Source organism: Diorhabda carinulata, chromosome 1 (genome assembly GCF_026250575.1).
Source record: "Diorhabda carinulata isolate Delta chromosome 1, icDioCari1.1, whole genome shotgun sequence".
In the NCBI taxonomy this organism is placed as follows: domain Eukaryota; kingdom Metazoa; phylum Arthropoda; class Insecta; order Coleoptera; family Chrysomelidae; genus Diorhabda; species Diorhabda carinulata.
In genome coordinates, this window is record NC_079460.1 from 9,339,972 (window position 1) to 9,367,895 (window position 27,924).

The following is a 27,924-nucleotide window of genomic DNA, read 5'->3' on the forward strand; positions in this document are numbered from 1 at the left end:
GCTGGCAACTTGGAAACACCTTCATCCACTTTGCTTCAATGCCACTCCGGCCAACAACAACAATTCCTCTAAAACCCCCCGATAAGCCGATTTCTACACATTTATTACCCCTCACGTCAATAATATACTTTTCACGCGTGCCAAAAGTCCAAAACTCGCCAATAGGTCTCCTATAATTATAAGGTTCAGGTGATTAGCTCCCCAACTAGCTCAAGACCAGCAGTGAGTTAGTGTCACAGTGTTATTGATGGTAAATATATTTTTTTTTCTATTTTAATCATTTTATATTTTTGTTTCAGCTTTTCATTTTCTCGGTGAATTTCCAGGGAGTAGGCAGATTGAGGCCTTGGAATCAACCAAGAAAAGAGGTGATACGTTTCGTGGAGTAGGCAGATTGAGACCACAAAATCGGATCACCTGCTACCAATGGACGAATAACCACTCTATCCCCACCCTTCTCTTGATAATAGCTCCAAAAGGGAGCTGAAACGTCGAGAATTTTCAATATTCCAACGCGGCTCAACCCTTGAACCTAGTTCTTTTGTTATATCGTAAGTAGTCGAAACGTCAGTATTATATACTTTAAACAAAGTTTTAATTGATAGAGCCCTAAAGTCAAGATAATTTATCAACAAAACTATACAATTCTATGTTTCAAGTAAATTATTTCAAAAGCTACATTTCCTTTTTTCTTTGTAATATTAAATAGATTTTTTACGTTTATAGTGTATTGTTTTATTATACAAGGTGGTTCAGAAGTACATGTGAAATAGTTTTGATTGAGGAGTTCAGATTTTAGAAGAGATCATCAGACATTAGCATAATAAATTTCATGTCATTCCCATTTCATATGTAGTAGAGCTACTAGAGGGTAAGTTAAGGGTTATTACGTCACATTTTCAATTCCGGTAAAATACATTCATTTGTGTTTAAATAAATGAATAATAGTGATTTCTAACGAATTTTACATAGAAAAGTCTACAGAAACAATTTCAAAACTAAATTTTCATATTTTAAAAACTATTTCTTTACTATGTCCCAATATCCAGATTAGAACATTGTCTGAAGTTTTATAAGTTTTTAAAGAACCTGTTTCGAAACTATGAATTGTCTAATGTAAATACAACAAACTTTTATACTTTCTCTGAATTTAGGATCATAAGTCATTGAATAATTGTGAAGTATAATGTTAACTCAATATTTGTCCTATGAAAAATAATCATACCTCACAGCATTACCAATAGTCGAGAAGTTGGAAGATTTCATTCTAATTTTTTAAAGATTTTATTTGATTCAATCATTCCATCACAGTGAAGAATGAAAAAGTTAATTATAATATTTCAATTTTGATGGCGTAGTTAATTATGAGGTAGAAAGCGTAGCGAAAAGCTAGCTGGGTACGGAAGGTTATGTTGCGAGATTTTTTAGGTTATGATTTGTTTTGTCATTCCCTCACCGTCATTTCCTCATCTTGAATAAAAGTGAGAGAATGAGGAGTTATTAGGTATGACTTTCAGAGTAGATCGACTCAGTTTTCGTACATTTTTGCTGATTCAAACGTTTTAATTACTTTTGCTTTATTTCATAATTTATAAGTTTATATAACCTAGGCGAATATTTGAATAATAAATAATACGACTTTATAAAAAATAAATACGAGGATATATTGAAAAATTCTTAGCCTACTATGGAACCAAACAAAATTTCATTGTCAAAATATTTTATTACTCAACATATTCTCCTTTTAATTGGATACATTTATTACAGCGAACCTGCATCGTCTCTAGACCTTGCAAAAATTGTTTTGTCTTACTCTGCAAACCAGACCTCCACAGCTTTTATTACCTCGTTGGAAGAAAATTTACGACCTTTTAAAATTTTTTTCAGTTGAAGAAAGAGATGATAGTCGGACGGAGTCAAATCTGGTGAATAAGGGGTGTGTTCTAGTAATTTAAACCCTAAATCACGAATTTTTTGCATGGCAACATGATATTTGTATGCAGGAGCGCTGTCCTGCAAAAACAAAACACCTTTGGATAGCTTTCCGCGTATTTTCTCTTTAATTTTTTACCGTAGAGTAGTCAGTAATATCGAATAGTAATCTTCAGTTATTGTTCTACCCTAATCCAAAAAATCAATCATGATTTCTCCATGACAATCCTAAGAAACTGAAGCGAGAACTTTTCCAGCAGTTTTTGGGACACGAAACTTCTTAGGTCTTGGAAAATCAGAGTGTCGCCATTCCATCGATTGTTGCTTTGTTTCTGGATCGTAGAAATGTACCCAAGTCTCATCCATAGTAACAATTCGGTTTAGAAGTTTACATCGTTTTCAAATCGAGCACTCTTGTCTAAATTGACGCGAACTATATGATGAACGCGTTCGTATGAAATATTCAGTGCTTCAGATCAGATCCGTTTTAGCCCAATTCGACGGTCTGATAAAATCAAGTCATGAACTGCATCAGGGACAGACACAGAAACCTTGCCTTCCCGATCGGTCATCATCTTCAATGGAGAATTTACCTCTTTTGAAGCTTGCAGTCCAATTTTTCACAGTCGCATACAAAGGACATTGATCTCCAAGGGTATTAAGCTTATCTTCGTAAATCTGCTTATCTCTTAACCCTTTTAAATACAGGTACTTGATGATGGCTCGATACTCTTTTTTCTTTTAATTTATTGCGTAATTCTGGTTTACTTTTTTGATGTAAAACTTTACACTGACCCTTCTGATAAGTTATTGTTCGTTGTTATGGTAACGCAATATTTTGATTATACATGGAACTGGTGTAGGCTAACTAGATACCAATACATCCTCGTATAATCATCATGTCCTCACCTCACCTCACTCATCATAACCTCACATTTAAATCGTCAAAACTCATTTATTCTTGAGACCAAGATATTTTTCACTTTTAGTAAGATAAATAGTACAAATTTCAGAGCAAACGAAGATGAATTGATTCAAATATTTTCCATTAATTTATTGATAGGTAATTTCGAGATTCCATGAGAATTACCCATTCATCATTTTTTATTTTTTCCACAAACAAAACTTAAATAAGATTTCGATTAAACAATTTGAAAGAGCTGTATTTCTATCGTCATATAGTTTTAGAAAAGAGTGTACTTGAAAAAATACTTTAATTTTTAGACATTTTAGAGATTAATGTGCAGAATTATAGACCACTTTGTATAATAACGACAACAGGTGAGTATTGAAAATAAATGTAGATGAAACTCATCAATGTTTGTTCAATATGTATTTTGGATATTCTGAAAAGCATATCAACGTTGTTTTTATTCTTGATTTGTTATATATAATTTTCAAAACATCTGCATGCAACAAGTACTAAAAATTAAATGTTTCATTTTGGAGGTATAAACAAGTTGGTTTTTTTTTAAACTAAACATTAAATTTATATAATATATATTCCGTATATAAAGATGTATAAAGAAGTTGATAAAAATAGTATTAAATAGAAAAATGTGAGATTTTCTAAAATCAAGTTTTTCTAGTGGATTCAAAGTATCTGTAATATTTGAATAAACTTTTGGCCTAATTACATATTATATGTTTGTGATCAATATTTGGCAAATACTTCAGACAAATAGGAGAGTACAAGATTTATTGTATTTCTACAAAACTAGTGTAATTTTGGTTGCAGGTGAGTGGAAAGATCCTTACTTGAATAGAAATCAAAAGCATTCAATTTTTATAATGATTTACTTGAATTTTTATTCTGACAAGAGTACTATAGTATGGTCGCTCATTATAGAGTAATCACGTGCATAGGGCGCGAGAGAGAAATTGAAGCCTGAATCACACTATACACAACACTAAAAGGTATTTAGTGGCAAATTTGAATTGAATTTTAAATGCTTTTTTCAAACTAACATTTTTATTTGAATTTTAAATACTTTATTTTAATATCATATCATATAAATAATACTTTTATTTATCAATTGCATAGCATTCATACATTAAAATCTTCGTTCACTTAGTTAACTACTAAATGTTATACCTACATCTATAAATCTATCTATAAATATATATAATTATTATTTTAATCGTAATTTTGTTTTCCCTAACCTTAAATAGCTAGACGGTTTTTCAAATTTATGGTATATTAAATAAAAATGTAAGGGTACCTAAAAGTGTAAAGTAATATCTAAGAAAGGAATGTCGTGCTATATGTTTTATTCAAAGGTTATAAAGTAAATTCATACAAAACGATATAAATAATAAATATTTATTTTGCTTTGTATCTTCAGATGCATTTTGTCAAAATTTTAAAAGTATTAAAGCAATGACGCGTTTAGAAATGATTGTTCTTCAGATTGAATAACGTAAATAGACAGTATAAATTCAGTTCCATGAATAGCACAGCCACTTTCAACAATAAAATTTATTTTAAAATAGAGGATAGTCAATGTATAACATAACTATAATACCACATATTAAAGAATAATAAAAATTAAAGTACATGTTTAACATGCGCTATTATACAGTCACATAATTCTTACTGTAAAAGCGCATGTTAGAAATGTAGTTTAATTTTTAATTTTTATCAAAGTAAATAAATAACATAATAAAACAAAAGCTTAAAATAATTATTAATATAAAATTTTTAGAATATAATAATAATAAATTAATGTAACGTGCAGCTGTGTGAACTTGACTTTCTCAGACATTGCTTCAGCCAATACGAATCGTTATAAAAGGTACCACTAGCATCCCATGAGCCGATCACGCGTTTTTATTGCTCTCACTACCAACCGTCCAGATTATAATGGGTTAGTCCCACTATTGCCATGTAGGGGCTTTTTGTTCCCTCTTTTCACCAATATCTTTTAAGGTAGATATTAAATTGCTTCACAAACTATTTGCATTCCTAAAAATAAATAATAAGGTGGTAGTTTAGACTCGCTATTGTTCTGTAGGAACTTTCTGCTTCAATAAGAACTTTTCTACTTATTTCAGACCTATTACTTTTGATAGTGTAATAAACAACCTCTGGAATAAAGGCTTCAATAAACTGAAAATTAAATAACTGTCATAAGAGATATAAACTAGAGATATTAACTACAAATAACTGTAGAAAATTAATCCCCGGTCATTTTCTTTTTTCACTCAGCTTAAAATGTAGTCTCTTGAGTAGGCAGGAATGAGGTCTTCTTTCACGTTGTGAATATGAAGAGAGTTCTGAATCTGCATGAGACTGATGGTCGACTAAAGATTTATGCATTGACTGATCATTACTATTGAAAGGGACCAGCACCACCTCTTGATATGATGCAAATACACATTGATATTCCTCTTCCGGGCCTTTTTGTTGATTTTTGTTCCATTGTCGCATATCTAGGTTTTCCCTAGGAGATAGATATGTTGAAACTGGCCTCATTACCATTCGGTAGTCGAACATGTGCATAGTCAGAATTAAACTCTTCTACAAGTGGTTCATATTTGCTTTGCCTCACTTGTTTTATTAAGAAAACTGGACTAGGATTGTGGATAGCCAATTAGGAACTGAACAACCATTTGCAGATTTTGGAGGATGATTGACCTGATGGAATGGAGTGATTCAGTCAGAACTTGCTGCAATTTTCTGATATTCAATTTCTTTCACTTTAGAGCAAGTTGAATCGTTTTCCAAATAACTCCATTATATCGTTCACATTATTCATTTCCTCTTGGATTACAGAGTGTTGTACAAATTGTTGTGTTACTACGAGTAAGTTTTTAGCTCATCAGGCATGAACGATGCTTTCCGATCACTATGAAGGTACGGAGCAGTACCGAAAAGTGAAAACAAACTTGTTACACAAAAACCATTGATGATGAGGAGATATCAGGACTGGCAAAAACAAAAGGAAACCTTGTTTATTCCTCTACCACAGTTAGCATATACTTGTTCTGATTTTCGGAAGATAACGGTCCTTTAAAATCGACATTAATTTACTTGAATGGAGTGATATTGAAGTTCTATTGTTCTTATGAAATCCTGGTAAAGGTAAGGGAGTAAGGGAGATTTTTGCAGCGAACCCATAGATACACTCTTGTTTTTTTCAGGGTGACAGATACTCTCGTGTAGGTTGTATAATTTTTTTTTACTGATAGAAGGTGTAACCGGCAGCAGATATTCATGAAAAAGCATCAGCCACAATATTATCTTTTCCTGACCTATATATATAATGTTATTAGTCGAAAATATTTACCAATCAGATAATGTCTCCATTTTCTAATAGCCTCTACTATGGTATAAGCGTCATTTTCTACAGAAGAATGGCGTTGCTCAGTTTTTGTTAAGAGTTTTCGAAAAAAACAATAAAAACGGCAGGTCTTCTTTTTGAGTTGTTCAAATGCTTTTATCTGCTTACTAGTTCATGGAAAGTGTTTGAATTGGGTGAAAAATTGGATCTTCTTAGAAAATTTGGCTATAAATTTTGAATAATGTGCAAAAATAGAAACGGTATCTGTAGGAGAAAGTAATTGTTGAAATAGCTTTAACCGAGAAGCATCTGATTTTATTGTAACTCTATCCACGGTGTAGCCAAGGATATTTATTGTATATATCCCAATTTATTGTTAGATTAGAAGTTCTGTAAATTATTGTCATGCTGTTCCCAAGCTTCTTGTTTTATAATAGAGTTAATATTTCTTTGGATATAAGCAACCCTTTTGGTGACATCTAAAGGAATCCTGGGAATTACCACAAATTTTCGCACGCTTCAAAAGTTGTATAAATTCGTTCTTCTTAAATAGAATTTGATGATAGACGCGACGAAGATCTATTGTTATTCATACTAGGAAATTTGGTGCATTATATCTTCAATACGGGGTAAGGGATACGCATCCAATAACGTAAATTTGTTAATCGTCAGTGAACAATTTACAACCATTCTTTTTTTATGATTTTCTTTACTTGTTACTACAACGTGAGCTTTCCACGGAGGTTCAACAATGTTATATTTCATTTTTGGGCTTGATATACAGTCTTAATGGCATCTGACAGTGACATAAAATAGTTATATATGGTGACTACAAATAAATGTAATAATAAATATAGGACATATTGTAAATGTTGCGATTTGAAGGCCCTGATTGGATACATACCATCTGTTATTCTAAATGCTAATATTTGCTAATATCCTAAATCATTTTAAAGCATGTTATAATAATTCTTTTCTCTGCTTTGAAGTGAATAAGACTATGTTATGATTCAACTAAATTCAATCACTACTGTTGCAATAAAAATAATAATCCAACTGGGAAAGTATCAATTTAGCCGCATAATTATGCCAAAATTTTTATGACCATGTATTTTATTATTGAGTTACTAAGACAGTTTCTATACCAGTAGATTTTTCTTTTAAAATATAGAAACAACCTCAACCAAAAATATTTCTTAAAGAATTAAAAACACTTTGCTATTTAACTACATAGATAATCATGATCTATACAAGGCTTCCAATTTCTATTGGAAGCCTTTATAATTACAAAACGGCTTTCAAGATGTATCAAGCGAAAACCCCAAGAGGACTAAACCATAGACCTTCCACACATTCGAATCCCTCGCGAACCTGGATGTTAATTTTGAAGAGAGAGAAATTATATATCAACAGCAGTCGTTAAAATAACAATTCCTAGAAAACACTGGTGGAACATTTTTTATTTGTAAAGTGAAATCTGTGACTATTTTTATTTTTTTACAGAATTGAAGTAAATAAAAGTTTATTATAGTAGGTAGTTGTTTTAAAAATACAAACTGAACACAAATATTTGGCATTCGAAACTATTGCTTACATATGAGACAATGAGGAGTTACTGTTTGTTAGTTCTTATCATTACGTTTTCGAATATTCAACGTCTTTCTAGAAGATGTTATACTGGTTACCACATCTCATTTAAAACAAAAATAATTGTATTAGAAACTCAATGATGACTATTTAAAGATCACTTATCACGTGAATATCAAAATACTCCACCTCAATCCACATTTATCTCAATAAATATTAAAATAAATTAACATTAAAACAGATTTTAATCATCAAACCGATGAACATAAATCTTAAATACGTAAGTTGGCGATATATGGGAACTTTTTTAAGTTTTGGCAAAAAAGTTATTCTTAATAAAAAGCCCAGCATAGTCCCTGTTTTGGTGACTTTAGTCCGAAACGTTTAACAATCGTATACGCGGTTTGTCGAAAAATGTGACTTTTGTTCAGGAGTAAAGTACCTTTGTTTTTGACAAGATCGAATATTATTTAGATTTTAAAATAGCTTATGAATATACAAAATTGTTTAATTGAATTAAAAAAGTGTTTTTTCCATTTTTTTTCTATCAAAACGTTGAAAAGTTTCTATGTACAAGGATTGTCACAACAGCAATCAAATCAATTCATTAAATATCAAATCAGAGCAAACCATAATGGACCTAATACATTATCAGTACTGTTAAATCTAATACATCAAAAAATAATAAAAATAAAATTAGATGAAATTTTTTGTGATAATTGTGATTTTATGAACGTAGGGCAGACATCTGAGTATTTGGAAAGTAGATTCCGAAGTCCCAAACATGAAAGACGATGAAATAGCATTAACAAACCATGAAAAACATAAATTTAATTATAATATTTCTTATCACAAAGTTCAGAAAAGAAAAATTGAAAATGTTATCACTGATAACAAAGACTTGAACAATTTGAAGGAAACTTATACTCTATTGTACAAATTATAAATAAATGTTTTTTTGGAATTTGAAAAAATTAAGGATATAATATCTTGTAGATCAAAGTAAAATGTTTTTTGATATATACGTAACCTATTAATTAATATATCAGGGTTGCCAATGTGAAATAATGTTTTGAAAAAGGCAATAATGTCAAAAAATTTCTCTATAAGAAAAACTCCGAATTTATTAAAATACTACTGAAATCAAAAACATTTATTCAAGTTAAACAAATTAGATAATTCGATATAATTAATATCAAGCAAGATTTCCGGTAAAAAGAGTCCTTAAAGTTTTTGGTTTTGCAGATTATGTTGAATAAAACTAACCATTGCCTTCCGTAAGTCGCCGACTTTTCCTTTGCATATTATTCCCTTGGGACTTTGAAAATAAAGTAATGATGTGAACGTCAAAGGAGCTATCTACTTTTAATTTGAAATTTTCACCTTATTTCAATTCATTTTTCAGAGGAAGAGTAGATGAAGAGGTACAAAAACAAATATTTTCACAAGTCGTTTGAGATATCAATATAAACTAATATTGAATATAAATCTGAAATATTAGAAAATCTCTTGATCAAAACAATAATACCTATAAAACATTTTATTAACAACAAAAAACTACTGCTCATCATTTTTTTATTTCTGTTATGTTTAGATAAAAGGCTTATTACAGACAATTTTACAATAGAACATGAAACCTGAAATATAAATCATTATACTGGTCAGAAGTGGACGCAGTAGTGCTCACTCGTTCTTAAGTGCATCGACAAGACGGTTAACTCGTGTGTGCTTCAGCTATTAGAAGTAAATGTTTACTTTGTTAAGACGCCATTAAATAGTCAATACTTGAAAAAATGTTAAGGCTCTCAAGTATATATTTTACACGTTTCTCACCAGTTCAATTACCAATTTCAAATATCGAGTCGTTTCTTTGGAGCAATTTTCACTGTACAGTACAAACATTTCACGGAGGTTTTTTCCACTGGGACTTCTTCAGATATAGGTACTGTGTTCCTTTAAATCAATGTACTTCTTTCTCTGATCGACGCTGCGGAAAGATTCCGGTACAAAAAATGGCATCAACGCAGTTGGTTTAGCCATTTCGTCTGCCTTTTCGATGCTTTATGACCCTCGGGCTCCACAATCTCAGACTATCTTGAAGGTAACCTCTACAGAATCGAGTGTGCTTGGAAAAACGTGACGATACCGATACCTTAACAAGCCTAACCTGAGCTAGGCTTGTTAGGGTATCCCTTGTTTAGCTCTACTCTTCCTGCTCCTATGGCGACCAAAGTGTTTGAACCGTCCATTTACTCGGTTTATATTATCTTTTTTACCTGGTATAGTTATTTTGAACTTATTACAAAAGTTTTATCTTGACTGTCTGTCCAATCGGTTGCTTATATTTCGTTGGTTAGGTTCAATAAATGTTTGAATAATTTAAAGATTTGATTGTAACTGGTTCTACTTCCTTTTAAGAAATTTCGTGAAAAATTGCAGACAATAATTATAACCTTGAAACACAGGCTTTTTCAAAATTATGGTACAACGAAATCTTATGAACCACTGGTAGCCAACAACTAGCACATTAGAATTTGACAAAATTGATATGTTGTGAGTGGACTATAACTTATAAGAAATTTTAAATTTCCCCAGAAAAGAGATTTGCTAGGAGCGAGATCCGGACTGTAAGGAGGTTCCAGCCAAGTTCTTTAAGGATTTTTTGTCACGTTCGCAGTGTAAGATCGGATATTATCGTGGTTAAAAATAAAACTTTTTGACATTAATCCTCGGCGTTGTACATTGATTGTTTGGCGTAGTGGTAAGAAATGAATCAGCAATATGCCTTTTCTTTTCTAAAAAAATTGTGCACTTGAGCTTTCGAGGAGTCAAAATTTGTTTATGCTTAACTTTTATTGTGGACGAAGTGTGCCTTCATTCTATTGATTGCCTAAGTTCCATACCCTGTGAATATCCGAGAAAGAAACTCACCATCTTCAAATATTTTCAATATATGAGGGTGTCAACAACTGAAGTGCACTGCCCATCCGTTGTTTTTTGTGTTATTCGGTGAGAACTTTGGGTACCCAACGTGAGTGAAGCTTTCATACTTCCAATTTTTCAGCTACAATTTTATTAATTAGTGTTCGTCAGATTTGTGGAAATTCCATAGCAAGATCACTAATTGGGAAGTTACGGTTTTGCTTAAGCTTCTCTTCAATTGCGTAAACAAGTTCATCAGTAACCAAAGACGGGCGCCCACGTCTTTCTTCATTGTGAACTTGATTACGTCCCTCATTGAACAGTGTGACCCATCATCTAATCATTGAATCACCCATAACATATTGTCGTTAAAGCTCGTAGATTTGCCAATAAATTTCATTTGATTTAACTTTATCTGCCTTTAGAGAACGAATCACAGATCTGATTTTAATCGAGGCTGACATCATGAAGAAGTAGTATAAAGGGAATGGCAGAAGCGATCTGAAAGCAGCGTATATTTCTTCTACTTGAGTCAGAGTAAATGCCGTGCATGCTCTGAACTGATATCGCTGCGCTGCCTCTGATTTGGTGCCTCACAAGCATACACAACATAAATTATGTAAATATTAGTTAATCACAATATTAGAAAAGAGGGGACATTATCTGAAAATTCGGAATTTATGTGGGTGAATTTTATATTGGCACACTGTATATTGTTATGTAGATCGTGAACAGATTCAAAAAGAATTGTCTACATCGTTTTCATAAATATATATTTCTTTGTTATTCAATTTTTTATCGTTGGCATCTTTTGTTTGGAAGTTATAAATTAAAAATGCCTCGCATCGCATGTAAATTGTTTCTACTTTCACAATTAATAAAATTGTTGTTTATTTGTCAACCGAAACACGTATTATTTTGCTTGCACACACGTCTCATCAAATAATAATTAAACTAAAATAAAAGGGTGGAGTTGGAACAGACAAGTAATTCTGCAACGTCATGACAATCAGTTAATTTTCTATCCACTATTTTCCCATTTCTAGTAACTTGTCTCATGACAAAATGAATTTCAATTAGCTGGGGATATTTAATCTCCCATTAAATCTGTACTTATCGTGACAATTTGTCTTATATTCTATTTTCGATTCTATATATGGTGAAATGTATGGCAGTTCGAGATTTTTTCGGATAAGTTGCACAAGTGCGGACTGAGCTGGACAGAAAATTAAGCATTAAGCAATTCAGAATTTTTTATGCCTTGAAAGCAAAAGATGAAATGAGGTCAACTTCGAAATATGTTACTCCATGAAAAATTTTATTAAAAATGTTGAAGGATTTATATACCTAAGATATATTTTGAAGTGCAAAATTGAAGAAAACCCTCGATGAGAAACTGTTAAATTAATTCTGTAAAAAAGGTCGGTAAGAAATCAGGGATTTACACTTTGTGAATGTATTAGCTTCTTTAGGGAATAAGGACGTCAATATAAGTTAGTTAATGATTTTTCAATTACTACAGGTTGTCGAATACGAAGAGAATAATCTATTTTCTTAATTATTCATTTTTCCTAATAATTTAAGTAAAATTGAAGCGGCACATTTCATAGAAATTCCAGGACAATAGATGTCAGTAAAAAGGACCACAAGTTTTGGTCAAGATATTGTAGAAAGATGATGTGATACTAAATACAAAGAGAAAAATATCCCAAGAAATTTATTCGTTTAAAAAAGTAGACAAATCATATTTTCAATACAAATAAGTTCACTATACTATTCAGCTTTGTTATTAAAAGATTAAGTATGTACACTGGAAAATCAAAATATTACGTACATTATTGGTTATTATACAATGTTCTTCGCATTAGAAAATGGCTGTCACCAACCAAAACTAATCCCTTTTTCTTCTGGAACTTACTTTCTACTATATATACTATATAATTCTATCATACTTCATCACAATAAAAAAAAACAAATTCTGCCAGTAACAAAAAACACTATTGAACAAGAATATGAAATGTGCTCTAATTAATCGATCATCGGACGGGTATTTGATTGGTTGTCAAACGAAATTGCAAATTGCCGTCAATAAAAATGATTCTAAACTGATAAAGTTGTAAATGTTAAAAACCTCGTATCAGCAGAGCTCTATTTGCGCATGATTTTGATGTGTCTTACATGGAAAGTTGCCTTGAGAATTAGTATATATTTTTACCAAAACTATATGTTCTAATTAACAATATAAATGTATATAATATGTAAAACTTTCAATAACCGAATTGTGAAAATACCGTTAAATCTAATATCAACATTAATTATGTACCGATATACTTTTTCTGTATATTTATTCAACCCTACGCTTTTTCTTTTTAATACAGTCGCATGAGAATATCTGACCCGTATAAATTTTTTCACGAATAAATTTACTGAACACTGATATTTATTCAATCCCCTTTCTTTTGAGTTCGATATTTGAAATATAAAAATTGAGTAATGATACTCAAGCAAATTTATGAAAACAGTTCTGAGGTTTTTCCTAAACTTCCGAACAACTCAGTTTCGAATTTTTTGTAGTGAACGGATGCAGAGATGATATCTGTTCCCAGGGGAAGCGCGGGAGCTTGTTAGGGGCGCGCAATTCGGGAGTCGGTCGAAGCTTTACGTCGCAGTAGTGTCTATCGCCTTGGGTTAGACGGCTGGTGTTTTGTGTTTTCATCATGCCCTTACATTATATTTAGGATTACAAATACTGTTCTACTTTTCCCTCTTAAATCGACTAGAACCTTCTAACATATTCATGTGTTATTGACCGAAACTTGACAATTTTTTTTAGGTAAGCTGCTCTAAATTGTACTTTGCTGCTTTTGTAAATATACGCCATCAATTATTCAAAGTCAATTTGTCACAGAATTGCGATATACTAAATCACTGAACTTCCATACTCCAGAAGCATGCGGATTTGTTGTAACTAATCTCGAAATTTTTTGTATTTTTTAAGGATAAATGTAATACGTGTAATTAAATTGCTCGAATTTAAGTAGACAGTATGTAAATAATAGAATTGTTTGATAATATAATGAATACTATGGATAATTCATACAACTGCTCCACTTGAAATTGTGAGTAATAATTATAAATTATAAAGTTTATTTATATAAATTTTTAAAATGGTTTGAAGTATAATATATCCAATGGCAGTACGTGCAATAACTATATATACTATGTTATTAATTTTCACATTCTATTGATATTTGAAAATTTTGGGAGAATACGGTGCGATCTATAGGTTTTACAGACCGACGGTGAAGTGTCTCCTGCTTTATGGCTGGTGTCTTCAAAATCATACTTTATTCTAAAATTAAACTCATAATACAAACGGAATGTTGGAACTAGCATCACAAATAGAACAATTATGAAGTGACAATGTTGAAATCTTTTCTCACTTCACCTGGAATACTTAACAAAATTAGAAAAGTCGACGTATTGTATCACAATAATAGAAACAACTTTGATAAAAAATTTATTTCGATTATGTGTGGGAAACTGAAATTTTTTAAAAACCTTTCAAACTTTCTTAAATCGAATTCTTAATGAATCTCAATTAATAATCAGAGAGTGTCAAATATTTTATGGTCAATTAGATAATAGATACACTTAGTTTATAGTTTCTTCATCTTTCGAAAACTAGAAAACTAGTACTTTGTTCTAAAAAATATGTGAATGTTAGTTCGAACGAACTGAACGAGCCGAGCGCGTGGAATTGAAGCAGTATTTACTAAGAAAATAATGTTGCTTGTTGTGATCGCTTATTGTATTTCGTGCTCGTTAATCTAGGTATCACTATTATCATTGCTAGTGTTTTTTGTTACTATACCAAAAAGTTGATAATGAAAAATATATGGACAATGTTTTGATGTCCGGAAGATCATCATATTTTTACTTCTTTAGTTGGTTAGGTTAGGTTAGGCTTCTTCTCTGTAGGTTTACGACCACCTTGAAAATTAGTAATAAGAGCAGTATTCGAAATTAGACGTCCACTTGCAACGACGTTTTACCTCACGTGTGTGGGTATTTGAATTTATCGCTCTCTGTTACTGTAGTTGTATCATCATCAATCACTTTCATACCTCCACCTTCAAAATTTTGGTAAAGTTTCTAGTTTAAGAGGTTGGTCGGGTAGTTCACTTACCAAATTCCAGCTTCCGAGGTTTTCAGGGAGTAGCTAGATACAAAATTTGAATTATAAAAGCTATGAAATTGACATTATATATGTGACAAATTCACTATTGCTCACCTTCGAACGCAAAGTGCTACGTACTATCCTTGGCTCAAAGCCTGATGGCGAGATATAGGGGCCTCGATTTAATTTTAATTTGCAAGAGTTGTTGGCAAACCGAATATCGTAGCAAAACACAAGTGGAAAGATTCAGGTAGACGCGGAACCTTGGTATGTATGAATAATGTTAGAGCCCTCTAAACATTGTTCCGAAACGAACTTGAAGGCATATGAGGGATTGAATCAAATCAAGATATATCAGCAGTGTTATATCGGATCTGAAAATCGAAATAAGCAATTGGCAAACGGTACCTCGAGGCAGAAGATATTGGAATGGTATTTTTGAACAGGCTAAGTTCCACAACTGGCAGTATCGCCGACGGAGAAGTCTTCTATTTACATTCGAATAATTTCGTTTACTTTGTGTAACCCAAAAGGTTATGAGGATTCTGAAAAAGAAATGTAGCCCTTAAAAAAAGTAGGTACTGTCTTAGAGCTTTGCGTCAATGGTGCGTAAATAACTATTGGTTGCACCCTAGTACTTATAGCCGAAACTGAAAGTTTATTTAATACTTCAAATTTACCTATACTACTGATTTTATAATAGATTCCTAATTGTGTAACAGAGGTATTCAAAAAGATTCTTTTGAAACGCCTTATGTTACTACATCCAAATTATCCGACACAAGTGTGCATTAGATAAAATATAGTAAATTATTGGTACGCACAAAGTATTTATTAGAAAATTGTTATCAATTCTGTCAAATAACTTTTCTTACATCATAATCATGAAGAAAACAAATAAATAGAAATATTAAAATTTCATAGAAAGTATGTTTACATACTGTAATGATTTATTTGAAACTGAAAAGTTATGGGAAATTTTTACTTAAAAAATATATGTACTATTAAATTTTTTGACTTCATGACTCCAAAACTCAGGTTATTATCAATAATACTTACAAGCTTTCTTTATATATTACTCTAGCAGATGATCGTTGTGTGCGACTATTCGTTTTCATTGTACATATCAACTAAATCTTTGCGCAAAACTGTTTTCGAACTTATAAACTATCGATTTTATAATCACAATGTAGGTATATTAATCTTCCCGAAATAGTCGCATAAACGTTTTTGTAGCAGAGAAATCTTTAATATTTCGTTTTTTCCATTGCAAATAAATTCGTGCAAAATGAAAATTGATCTAAGGATAAAAAAGTTCCTATAAATTCATATACAGCAGAAAGAACTTAACAATGAGATATTTCTAAAGAAAAACTCGCGTTTAAAATTCATAAAGTATCGATATCTTCGAAAAAATTGCGTAAAAAGTGAATTTGCGGAACCAACATATCATTTGTTAAAATGTGAGGTGATGCATTCTAATTTGGTAGATTACGATCAATTTTACAAGAAATACAAGTCCAAGATAATTTTCAAGGAAGTCTCTTTGATAGCTACTGTAATTTTAACCGGCACTCGGATTGTTGGAATTTATCCAAAAAATGATATACAATTTCTTGCAAAAACTCCCCGATCTATTCATATTCATATTTTCTTAATGATCATTTTTTATTATAATTCATAAATGAAATTACATGTAATAGAATACAAATGCACGTCCTATTACATCTTTTTAAGAACCAAAGCTAAAAATGTTTCTAAGTTTTCGATATTGCTATTTTTAAACACAATCGAGTCACGAACTTTTCCGTAGATAAAACATAAAAAATATGTGTAGTTTAAAAGTTTCTGTTAGCTATATACATCGGAATTCCCATTCTTTCAGATGTTATAAAACTTGTAATAATATGTTCACTCACAATTTAAAAGTAAATTTTAAATATAATTTATTTCGGTTACGAAATAATTTTCGTTACTGAAAATAATTTGTAGAATTTGAAAGCATTTTATAAATATTCGTTATTTGAAAATATGAAATTCCATCTCTTTTGGTCGCCCATAGTAACCTTTGCGTATTTTTATCGAACATTCATTGCCTATTTTCCTTCATGTAGTCAATTACCCGGAATCGGTTATTCAAAAAACTCGTTCACAGAAATTGTTGAAATCTTTTGTATCCCTATTATGGAGTTTGAGCATTATCTAACGTTTAGTTCATTTGCAGTGGCCATTATAACTGAAATATATGATTTTTACAATGTAATATGCGTTTATCATATAATCCTAAATATATACGAGGTCGAGGTGTGTATTTTAAACTGAACATAACTAAAGTGAAGGAAGTAGTGATTCACGAATCAATTCCTCCCATACATTCATATGATTATTTTGTCATAATCTCGGAAGCCCATCGTTGTGAATCAATCATTGTATTTATCCGTTTTAGATATATAGTTAATATTAAAGATATAGAGAGCAGAATTGTACTATCGGAAGAGCATCGGCTTACCACTCTCTATCTTCCTTTATTTGCTTCTGATTGATGTTTTATGGATGTAGTTATTAGTAAAGATCCAACCGGTATAGGGCAGAGAGAGAGAGAGAGAGATAAATGTTCTTTCTCTTCCTATCAGCATTTCGGGCTCAATTGAACAAACTCCCATACCCTGCTCTCTTTGTCTTTAATATTAATTCTATGGTTTTGGGAGACATAAAAACAATTTGCGGGGAGTACCGTAGTCAATGTTCAAAAACGCATTGAAAATGTTCTGATGAATACTTCGTCGGCTCGAGTGAATAATTTCAGAAAGTGTATATTCCATTGAAAAATTGCCAATACGTTTTGATACTGTTCGATGGAATAATATGATTCATTGGACATACCAAAGTTGAATCATAATGCAATATCCGTCGATCATCGGCAGTAATTGCAGCTAGTGAAGGTTATGTCGATGACAACGTAAATAAAACGTTAGAATAATAAAGAAAAATTGTCGAATAATTAACAAGAATAACTATATGATACAAAGAGTTAATAATATTACATGAACAACTACCACAGCAAGTACTACTTGTAATATAGAAGGCGAAGAAAAATCTATTGTAACTCTAGTATTATTACTATTAATTCTAAATATCTTGTTGACAAAAATTCATAATACTTTGTTTATTTTCCTGATAATCCTAGACAAAGTATTCAATCAGCGCGAGTAATAGACATCGCCATTATTAATCGCTCATTAAATAATAAGCAAAGTATCTAATTAGACAGTTTAGTAAGATTTAATTTGGAGAAGGGTTTCTAATGTTTGAACATTTTGTACGTAATTAATTTTTTAAGGCCAAGATTATGTTGAAACCTCCATTATCTCTTGTAATCTATAGAAATACGTAAAATATAAGAAATGCGAAAAATCACGTAGCGGATAATAAGTCTGGTTTTAGAGGAGACAAGGGAAACGATCATAAACTTCATGTTTCTGGAGAAAAAAGTAATGAAAATGAGCAGTAGTATAAGGGATTATAAAAAAAGGGATTAACTACAGAAAAAGATAACTTGTTCACAAGTGCAATAAGCAAAAAACGATCGATCATTAGGGTAGAAAATAGTAACGAATATAGGAAAATATGTTAGACAAAGTTGCAGTATCCGCTGCTTTTCAATCTGTAAGGATATTTTATTCGAAAATAACAATTTTAGGAAAAAGGTTTCTCAAAAAAGTTTTTTTTACAATTAACGTTGAATTTTGTCTGAGAAAGGATAGTGGGATTAACGGAGAGCTGGGTTATCGAGGCGAATGTTTTATGTGCTATGAACGGATAAGTTGACAAATGTGGAAATCTTGAGATGAATTAGGGTAGAAAGACGTATGAGAAGTATATTAGTTAAAAGTAGAGAAGGCATAGTAGGACGCATTTCAAGTTTAGTACGGCAATAAATATAAAAGAAACTTATAAGAGAAGATATGAATGAAATTTATTAAAAAGGTCATTAGAAGTGAAGAGTAGGATATTGAACGACTGATAAATAATTAACCATACAAATGTGTTTATATGGCCGTTAAAAGTGATAATTTAACGAGTCTATATATATTTCTTCCTCTGCAAGTTAATTATTTAGAAAATAAGGGGTTTTCCAATAAGAGGTGTTATTTTGATATTCAAAGAAAAATGCCATTTTTTGAGATAAATGATCGGATGTTTATTTCATTATAAAGAGGAAGGTATGCCGTTAATAATGGAACACAACATCAGCCAAATGGCCGCCACGACTGCGCTTACAGGACCATATCCTTTTTATGAAATTTTCCGTAACCAAATTGCAAAGCGGCTGCCCTATGTCCTCGATAACCTCACGAATTCCATCTTTGAGGTCTTGAATCGATGCTGGACTGATGGCGTATACCTTATCTTTCACGTGGCCCCAAAGGAAAAAGTCGCAAGGTGTTAAATCACAAGGTCTCTGTGGCCAATTGTGATCTCCTCTTCGAGAGATAACAAAATTTCGGAAATTTTTCCCGTAAAAGATCGATGGTTTCGTTGCTTGTGTGGCACGTAGCGCCGTCTTGTTGAAAGTAAACGTTTTCTAAATCAATACCATCCAATTCCGGCCATAAAAAATCATTAATCATCTCTCGATAGCGCAATCCATTCACCGTAACTGTTGCTCCAGCCTCATTTTTGAAAAAGTAAGGTCCAATGACCCCGCCAGACCATAAACCGCACTAAACAGTCACGCGTTGTGGATGGAGAGGATTTTCAACAATAACTCTTGGGTTTTACGAACCCCGGATTCGACAATTTTGTTTATTGACGTAACCACCAAGGTGGAAATGGGCCTCATCAGTTAAGATGATTTTTCGATGAAATTCCGGATCATTTTCATGCATTTCAAGGACCCAATCAGCAAAGACACGAAGTTGTTGATGATCGGCCGGCTTGAGTTCTTGTGTTAACTGAACTTATTAGGCCTTAAGACCCAAGTCTTTATGCAAAATACGGTGTAATGACGTTTGTGGAATGGCTAATTCCAAAGAACGACGAGGAATGGACAAACCTGAGTTTTCTTCAACACTTTGGGCTACAGCAGCAATATTCTCAGTTGTTCTTGAGCGACGTGCACTGGTTTTATTTTTCACATCACTAACTTGTCCCAACAGCTCAAATTATTGCGGTCCGAGAAGGTGCTTCACGTCGACCCAAAAATGTTTTAGTTTTACGAACCGTCTCTGCCAAACTTTCACCATTTTAATAGTGAATTTTAATAATTTCATTGCGTTGTTGAAGCGTGTATCGTTCCATTTTCATTAATTGCGTAGTTTCTACTTGTCAAATATCAAAAAATGACAGGTTCAAAAGTGACATTAACCACGAAGGCTACACATAGCCTTCGTTACTTCGAATCTCAAATTAGCGATCCGATATACATTTGGTTTCATAAGATTAACACAGTGCGAATTCAAGATTGACGATATCCTACAAAAAGTTTCGACCATAATCTATATTTACACATTCTCTCCTCAGATTTTATAAAAAATTCAATTACTAAAAATGCCACAAAGATGTAAGTATGAAAACATCAAGTTCGTATATAAAATTTTGAAAATTGACTAGGTTGTTTCTTTCGTAGAGACCTTATTATTTAGTAGCAGAATTTTATGATGTTTCACCATAGTACTTCCGAATTTTATAAAGAGCCACAATTTAAATATTTTTATCTTGATAAATCGTCTCTATTTTACGTCTCTCTTGAGAGAAAATTAGATTCATAATACTGGACGTTGCAACCTATTTCGATGTTTATCAAAATATGACTTGACAATGACAATTTGCAGAATTATATTAATCAATAGATCACCTGCAACCTGAATATTAAAATATAAATCTGTTTCAATATGATTCAATTTTTCCTCAGTTGTTACATTTCAAAACTATGTAACAGCCATCAAATTAATTATTCGTAGTTGCATTAAAATTTATAAAATATAGACTTTAAATTCCATCAAATTATTTAGGTCTTTTCTTGCTCCTATGAATCCGTTTCAAGAAGTTTTGAATTTTTATAATTGAGTGTATGTTTTTTTGATATTTCATGGTTTGTTACTGCAGTTTTATTATTATTTTTTATCGTATCGATGACCTTTTAATCTATTTTCTAAACATTGAGATATTTGTCCTTTCCAGCATCGCTATCATTACAAGGTACTTAATATATAAGATCACTTTTGTTTTTGAGTGTTTTTTTTGGATTTCAGTTTAGTTTATCATATTTATCGGAATAATGAAATTATTTTCAATTTGACATTCATGTTGTAGGTGATGTTGATTAATATAATTATTAATTATAATTATTTTCAATGTCAAGCCATATTTTGATAAAGACCGAAATAGGTCGAAACGTCAATTTTTACCAGTTTTATGAAACTAATTTTCTATCAAAAGAGATATAAATTGAAGACGATTTATCAACGAAAACGTATAAAAAAAAAGAACAAAATTGATGAAATTGGTCAAAATATTTTGTGTTGTTTGTTGATATAGATTATCACGATTGACAACTATTATTCGAAGAAGAGAGAAATTAAGAAGATTGTAAGGGTACAAACTTTAAAATTTTCTATTTTTTACGGTTTATGAAAAATGTGTGTTTTCCCGATGAAATGCGCCACTAATACAACTAGTAATTATAAGCATTTCTGTTGGAAAGTGCTTTTCATTATACTTTGTATTAATTATTCATTTGTCTACGAGCTGTACCAAACGTGATATGTAAGGAGCATACTGATAAGTATTTGATGAAAGCCGTTGGAAGACATAAAAAGAGGAAGTTTATATATAATATTAGATGATTGTAATTTTTTATTTTTTAATAATAGATACAAAGTTGTTTGAACTGTGCTATATCAAGGATTTCAGTACATTTATCAGTAATAAAGTATTATCTCAAGGTTCAGAATTATGAGTCACAAAGCTTTATCTATATTTTGTGAAAAAATAAAAAAATATGAATCCATAAGAGAAAACAGCACTCGAAAACCAATATATCTCGATACTTGAGGATTTTGTTATAAAAATCAAGAACAACCCGTGTTTGAAAGTATCTAATATTTCTCTCAATATTTCGTTATGTGAGCAGTTTCTCTGAGAAAATTTATTTTGAAGAAAAAGCATCAGTTTAAGTATATCTACAAATTACAACTAGTAATTGGCCACTCTGTTCACCCCTATCCCCATCGGCTATCCGAACAGTTTAATTATTGTAGTAGTGTGCAGGGATGCAGTTCAATTAAACCGAACCCGTGCGATACTATGGTCTGTGATGAGAACCGTCTTTATTAGCGATTGTGTTTGAAATTTGTTTCATTCTATTATTTAATATTTCCAAATTGAAATAGCGGAAAACCCTCTTCGACCACATGCTTCGTTGTTGTTATTGAATACATTGAGACAGTTTTTATTTTTTTTCATTTAAATTTGGTACCAAATGTTAAAAATTTTGCGGTTTATTACGGTTATCTAACTTTATCTTTTTGCTTACCTCCAATGGGTTGTTATTGTATCATTCTTTTGATTCAATAATCCTTTTATTGCTTATCCATTTGTAATTACTAACGTTTCACTCCCGCTTGTTATTATGGCTCCTGCCATAATAACATACTCCAATTACTGACCATATCAATGGTTCTAGAACTTCGTTGACTCCATTTATGATCAAAATACTATTGCTCTTCTTCATTTTCATTTCTCTTCCTTCTATTCATTTGGGTGATTATAACAATTAGTAATTATTATTTGGTTGTTGTAACCAACCTAATTTTCTAATCCTAGTTTTTGTGTTTGATTATTCTTTTTTCTTTTCGTGTTCTTCCGCCATTGCTTTTTATACTCAGGTTTTGTTTCCAATTATTAAATCGTGTAAATAAGGTTTTGGCTCTACTGTACACTCTTCACCTTCAATATATTTTCACTTTCATTTGAACAAGATGTTACTTAGTGGATGCCATTCCATTAATAGCAAATAATCATCACTCAAACTAAAGCTAAGCTTGATAAATACTATGGTAAACAGCACCATCTATTTGAATGTTGTAAAGAAGTGATTTATAGAATTTTATGGTTGTGCCAACACAAAAGATGCCATACTTTCTGGAGGCCTAGTTAAGTTATCTATATATAAAAAAATTCACGATATAGTGTTGGTCGCTTACAGAGTGCAAGAAATTGTGAAAGCCTCAGATATCTCACATGTCTCATTGGTTTCAATTTTGGATGTTTACTTGAGTATGTCGCCTTACAATTTACCACTAAAGCCGTTTTGTGAAAACTTTGGTGAAGTTTTTGGTTTGTTCAATCGTATTACGGACAAAATGTTCGTAGTTTTATAACCGTGAATGACACCTGGATCCACTACAACACACTAGACGTTAAACAGCAGTCAAAATAGTGAATTATTCGGATTTAGCTTGGAGAGACAATTTTTTACTTCCTAAAAGGCTAAAACGTATCCATTTCGAATTCGCGTGACGTTGTTTTTGTCATTCTGGATGCCTTGCCGTGTACAATCTATTTATAAAAAATATCCTCTATCTCGATACACTTTTGAATAATTTATTAGTGGAAAAATGAACATTTATCATTCTTTTAATAATAAACAAAACCTTTCCTTTAATAGAGACCCTTTATTACAAAAGGCGTTATGTTCTACATGGAATTTTCTGATAAGAGTCGTTTCAAATTACAGTGGTTCCGCAGACGGGGAAATGTAATTCCTCCCCTTGAATCTACTACTACCGATGGAAACGAGGGAGTTGAATATTTTGGAGGTTAATTCCCGAATCGGCTTTTTGAGTAGATGGGGGTGGCGTTCTTCTCATTTTCGAATATATTAAGTAACCTAAGTCGATAGTCACAGCAGCTGAAGTAATTCAGATCGCAATGCATAGGATTGAGAAATAGGACAAACGGGATATGAATCCACGAATTGATTAATTAATATTCGACCCAGCTCGAGCTTTTAACGATGACTAATATTAATTGCGGATATATCCTTTATTGATTACATTTACTGGATGAAAGAAAAAATTGCCTGCTATTTGTTGTGCGTATCATCTGTGAAAGAATGGATCTAGGCGGTTTGCCACAAATATTTCCCCGGGGCGACATTGTCATATACGAAATGATTATTGAGAAGATACATAAAAAACTTGCTTTCCATGGATTATAACAATCACTTGATATGTGGTTTTGCTACAAGTGTCCAGTCTTAAATACCGTTATATTTTCGTATGCTTTTTCCTTTTTCCTAATTATCTTTTTTCACGTCTGTTGTATAGAACTGTCACCGAAATTTTCTTTTGTAACTTTTTCCTGTTAAATTGGTAGTAACCAATAGCACAATTTTCTCATAAGGGACCGTTCAAAATTTTTTAAAATGTCAATCAAATAAAATCAGCAGTCCAAAAGTTCTCTAAAAGTTCTTCTTCTTGTGTCATGTCCGTGAATGTACGTAGGTGACCTCTCACGTCCATTTGTTTAGTGCTCCCCATTCACCATATATGGAAGGGATCTACAGTTTAACGGATCTGGACGTCTATGTTGGGGGCTATCTAGGCATTATACTGTCCATCAGAATGGTCATTAGATAATTTACTTGGTAGTTGGGTGAGCGGGTACAGCTGCGGCTGCATTATTCCCTATGTTCGGTCATTTGGCTGGTGACCCGACTCACCGGGTTATAGGAAACCGTAGATCACATGCAACATCGATGACATCCAATGACCTCCGAACGTGTTCACGTCTTAAAGACTTCGCCATCATTCTTATCACATCTTGCCGCGCTCCTCCCCCCGTTATGCGAAAGAATTTTATTACCGGCTACGTATAATTGATTGGGCGACAGGATATAAGATATTTTAATCGGAACGAGATGCCATGCTGTAATATAAATAACATTTAATGATTCGAATAATGTCAGACTTTCTGTACAAGATTTACTAGGCAGTATGTATTTGTAATTAATATTTTTTATTTCAGGTGTCATAACGATGCGGCGTTTGTGTCATGGAGGATGACAAAATCCATAACATTTATTGGCGGACAGTACTGTTGACTTTAGTTTTAACTATGACCAGATTATATAGTAGTGCAGCTATCTGTCCAACTGCCTGCAGATGCCAAAATGATGTCCTCAAAACATCATGTTCTTCCGCCTCTCTAGAATTTGTTCCTATTCAACTCAATCCCGAATTACATGAACTGGATCTCTCGAATAATAGAATTGTTCAAATTTATTTTTCTTTTCCGTTTTATGAAAAACTAATTTATTTAAATTTGTCCAACAACAAAATCAAAACATTAGGAAATAGTAATTTCAACTCTCAAATTAATTTAACCCATTTGGATTTGAGTAGTAATCAAATTGAGAATATAACCAAAGATACTTTCAAAGGTCTGAAGTCGTTAACACATTTGGATCTTAGTAGAAATAATTTGAAGGAATTACATGTAGCAGCGTTCCGAGATTTATACTCTTTAATCGTCCTCAAACTATTTAGCAATAAAATTGTACATCTTGACCAGGGGTTATTAATGACGACGAAAAATTTGAAAGAGCTCCATCTTAACGATAATCAGCTGCTGGAAATTCCAGCAGATATTCTGATAGATACACTTCATCTAATACATTTATCATTATCAAAAAATTACATTCGAGAGTTAAAAGAGGGAGCAATACCAAATTTGCCGGACCTTCAAACTCTCCTTTTAGATGATAACATAATTACAGAAATTCATCCAGCTTGTTTGGCAAACCTCATAAATTTATATTACCTGGATTTAAGTAATAATAATTTAAAAATCATACCTACAGAATCTCTGTCGAAACTGTCTAATCTCAACATATTAAAATTAACCGGAAACTTTATTACTTCAATACCAGCGGTAGCCTTCAGAGGTTTATTTAATTTGAGAATATTGTATATAGATCAACTAGAATCTCTCACAAAAATTGATATGAGAGCATTTGTAGATAACGTTAATCTCGAGAAAGTAAACATGAATCACAATATTGGTATGAATAAGTTACCTTCACGATTATTTTACGGAAATCCAAAAATAACATCAATTTCTGTTACCTATAATCATCTAGGAACAATAGAAGCCATTAATTTTCCATTGGATCAATTGAAAGAATTGAACGTTGGTGGGAATCCATTGCAGTGCAATTGCTCTTTGAATTGGCTGTGGCAACTTGTTCAAGAGTACAAATCAAAAACAATTAGGTCAAATCTTACGTTTATAAATAAAAATACCAAGATGTCTAATTCTGATTTGATACTTGATATCAACGATATTACGTGTGATGGTCCTGAGGAAGTTCGTAACTCACCGCTAATAAGTTTAGCTAAACATCATATAGATTGCACTTATAGTTGGATAGCTGTTTTTTCAGTAACAATATCAGTAATTTTTATATTGATAATTGTAGGCGGAGTAATTTACATGTCTCCTAAATCTATTTTTAAATCCACTAATACAGAATTACCAATTACTGAGAGGACAAGAAATCCAAGTATTAGGGAAAAGTCTGAATCGTACGAAGGGAAACTTACCGAAAAATATACTTTACCAACTTCAATGATTATTCATAATGACTATGGTACCTATTCGTGGGATCCTTGTGGTGCTAGCACTGAAAATATATATGAACAATTAAATGACAGTAAAAATCGTCCTCATATTGTTTACGTATAAAATATTAATATTTGCCAAAATAGCTTGTGTAAGGTTATCTATATATTTGTTTATTTTTCTAAAGGTCTTTATTGGAACTTTATGAATATATAAATAATTAACAGGAATACCTGTTAATGCGTACAAATTTGTCTTTTTCGTATTTGGGGAAATTTGTAACGATTATATTATTTGATTATAATGAACATTATTATTATCAAATCTTGCCAATTTTCTTTGTTGTATTTTTTAATGTATATGTGATTTTTACCTTTTCACTGTTAATAAAAGAAAAAAAGTACATACTAATATTATTTTTGTTTTCCATTGAGTAAGTATATAATTATATGACAGAGTAGACTATGTGGATTTTCTCATGGACTACAGTATTGTAAGTATCTTGGCTATTGATGAATCGCGGGCACATCTAGTTAAATAGCCACATCTAAGTTTGTTATAGATTTTGTTTGTATGAAGGTATAATAATAAGTTGAAATACAAATTGACATTACAAAAATATTGTTTTCCTGCAACTATAGGAAAAATTTCTCATCTCCATCTTTTATTAGTACGTATATTTTATCGGAATTTTCTTTTCTAAAGTAATAAGAATTTTTTCCTCATTTTGATTGATAGACCAAATTTCGGCTACATGAATCAAGATAGGTCTAATTCTTGTTTTACCTAATTAGAGTAGAGAAAACTTAGTAATTTAATTATTGAAAAATAGTATTGATTGGCAGCAGTCAACTTAGCTTTTATGTCTGCGAAACAAATTTGTCACCCAAAATTCCATTTTGGTATCAACTATGTAATAAAAAACACTTCTTTCTGTTAACCAATCTCGCATCGCAGCTTTCTTTGCGAGGAATTAGTTATTGGCCCTACCAAAGTATTAGGGCATTATCTAATACCAAAACACATTTTTTTCGTCTTTCAGAATAAACTTTCCTATTAACCAACTACCAAAGCTCTTTGTATTTATAAGCTTTCCGCTGATTTGATTTGAAACGTCTATGTGAGCTCTGCATTTAGGTTCCGTCACATTATACTATTGTTCACCTTTCTTCTTTATATCTGTTTAACTTTCTCAAGAATTCAATCCGTTTTGCTATGATATAATAATACTCCATTAAAAATTTATCAATTTTGTTTCGTTTCACTACTTAATTTCACTATCCTTCCGGTATACATAAATCGTTATTCTTCTTCAACGGCTTAGAATACTGTCTTCATAGTTAGTTTCTTTTTATAACTTGCGTTATAGGAATAAATGTAAATTATTCCTTT

General features: G+C 31.7%; 1 protein-coding gene across 2 annotated transcripts; it reads left to right on the forward strand.

The window, feature by feature from the left end:
- Nucleotides 1-26,943, forward strand: LOC130897544 (chondroadherin-like). 2 transcript variants are annotated; one of them, XM_057806464.1, is made up of 2 exons: nucleotides 1-551; nucleotides 24,937-26,943. In XM_057806464.1, the coding sequence occupies exon 2, from the start codon at nucleotides 24,964-24,966 to the stop codon at nucleotides 26,653-26,655; it is 1,692 nt and encodes a 563-aa protein (XP_057662447.1). In that variant the 5' UTR covers nucleotides 1-551; nucleotides 24,937-24,963; the 3' UTR covers nucleotides 26,656-26,943. The 2 variants fall into 2 exon arrangements, with proteins under 2 accessions (XP_057662447.1, XP_057662455.1); XM_057806472.1 differs by lacking the exon at nucleotides 1-551 and adding an exon at nucleotides 13,280-13,557.
- The last annotated feature ends 981 nt before the right edge of the window (nucleotides 26,944-27,924 follow it).

Coding starts and splice junctions, on each gene's coding strand:
- LOC130897544 (XM_057806464.1), top strand. CDS start 24,964: ATGGAGGATGACAAAATCCATAACATTTATTGGCGGACAGTACTGTTG.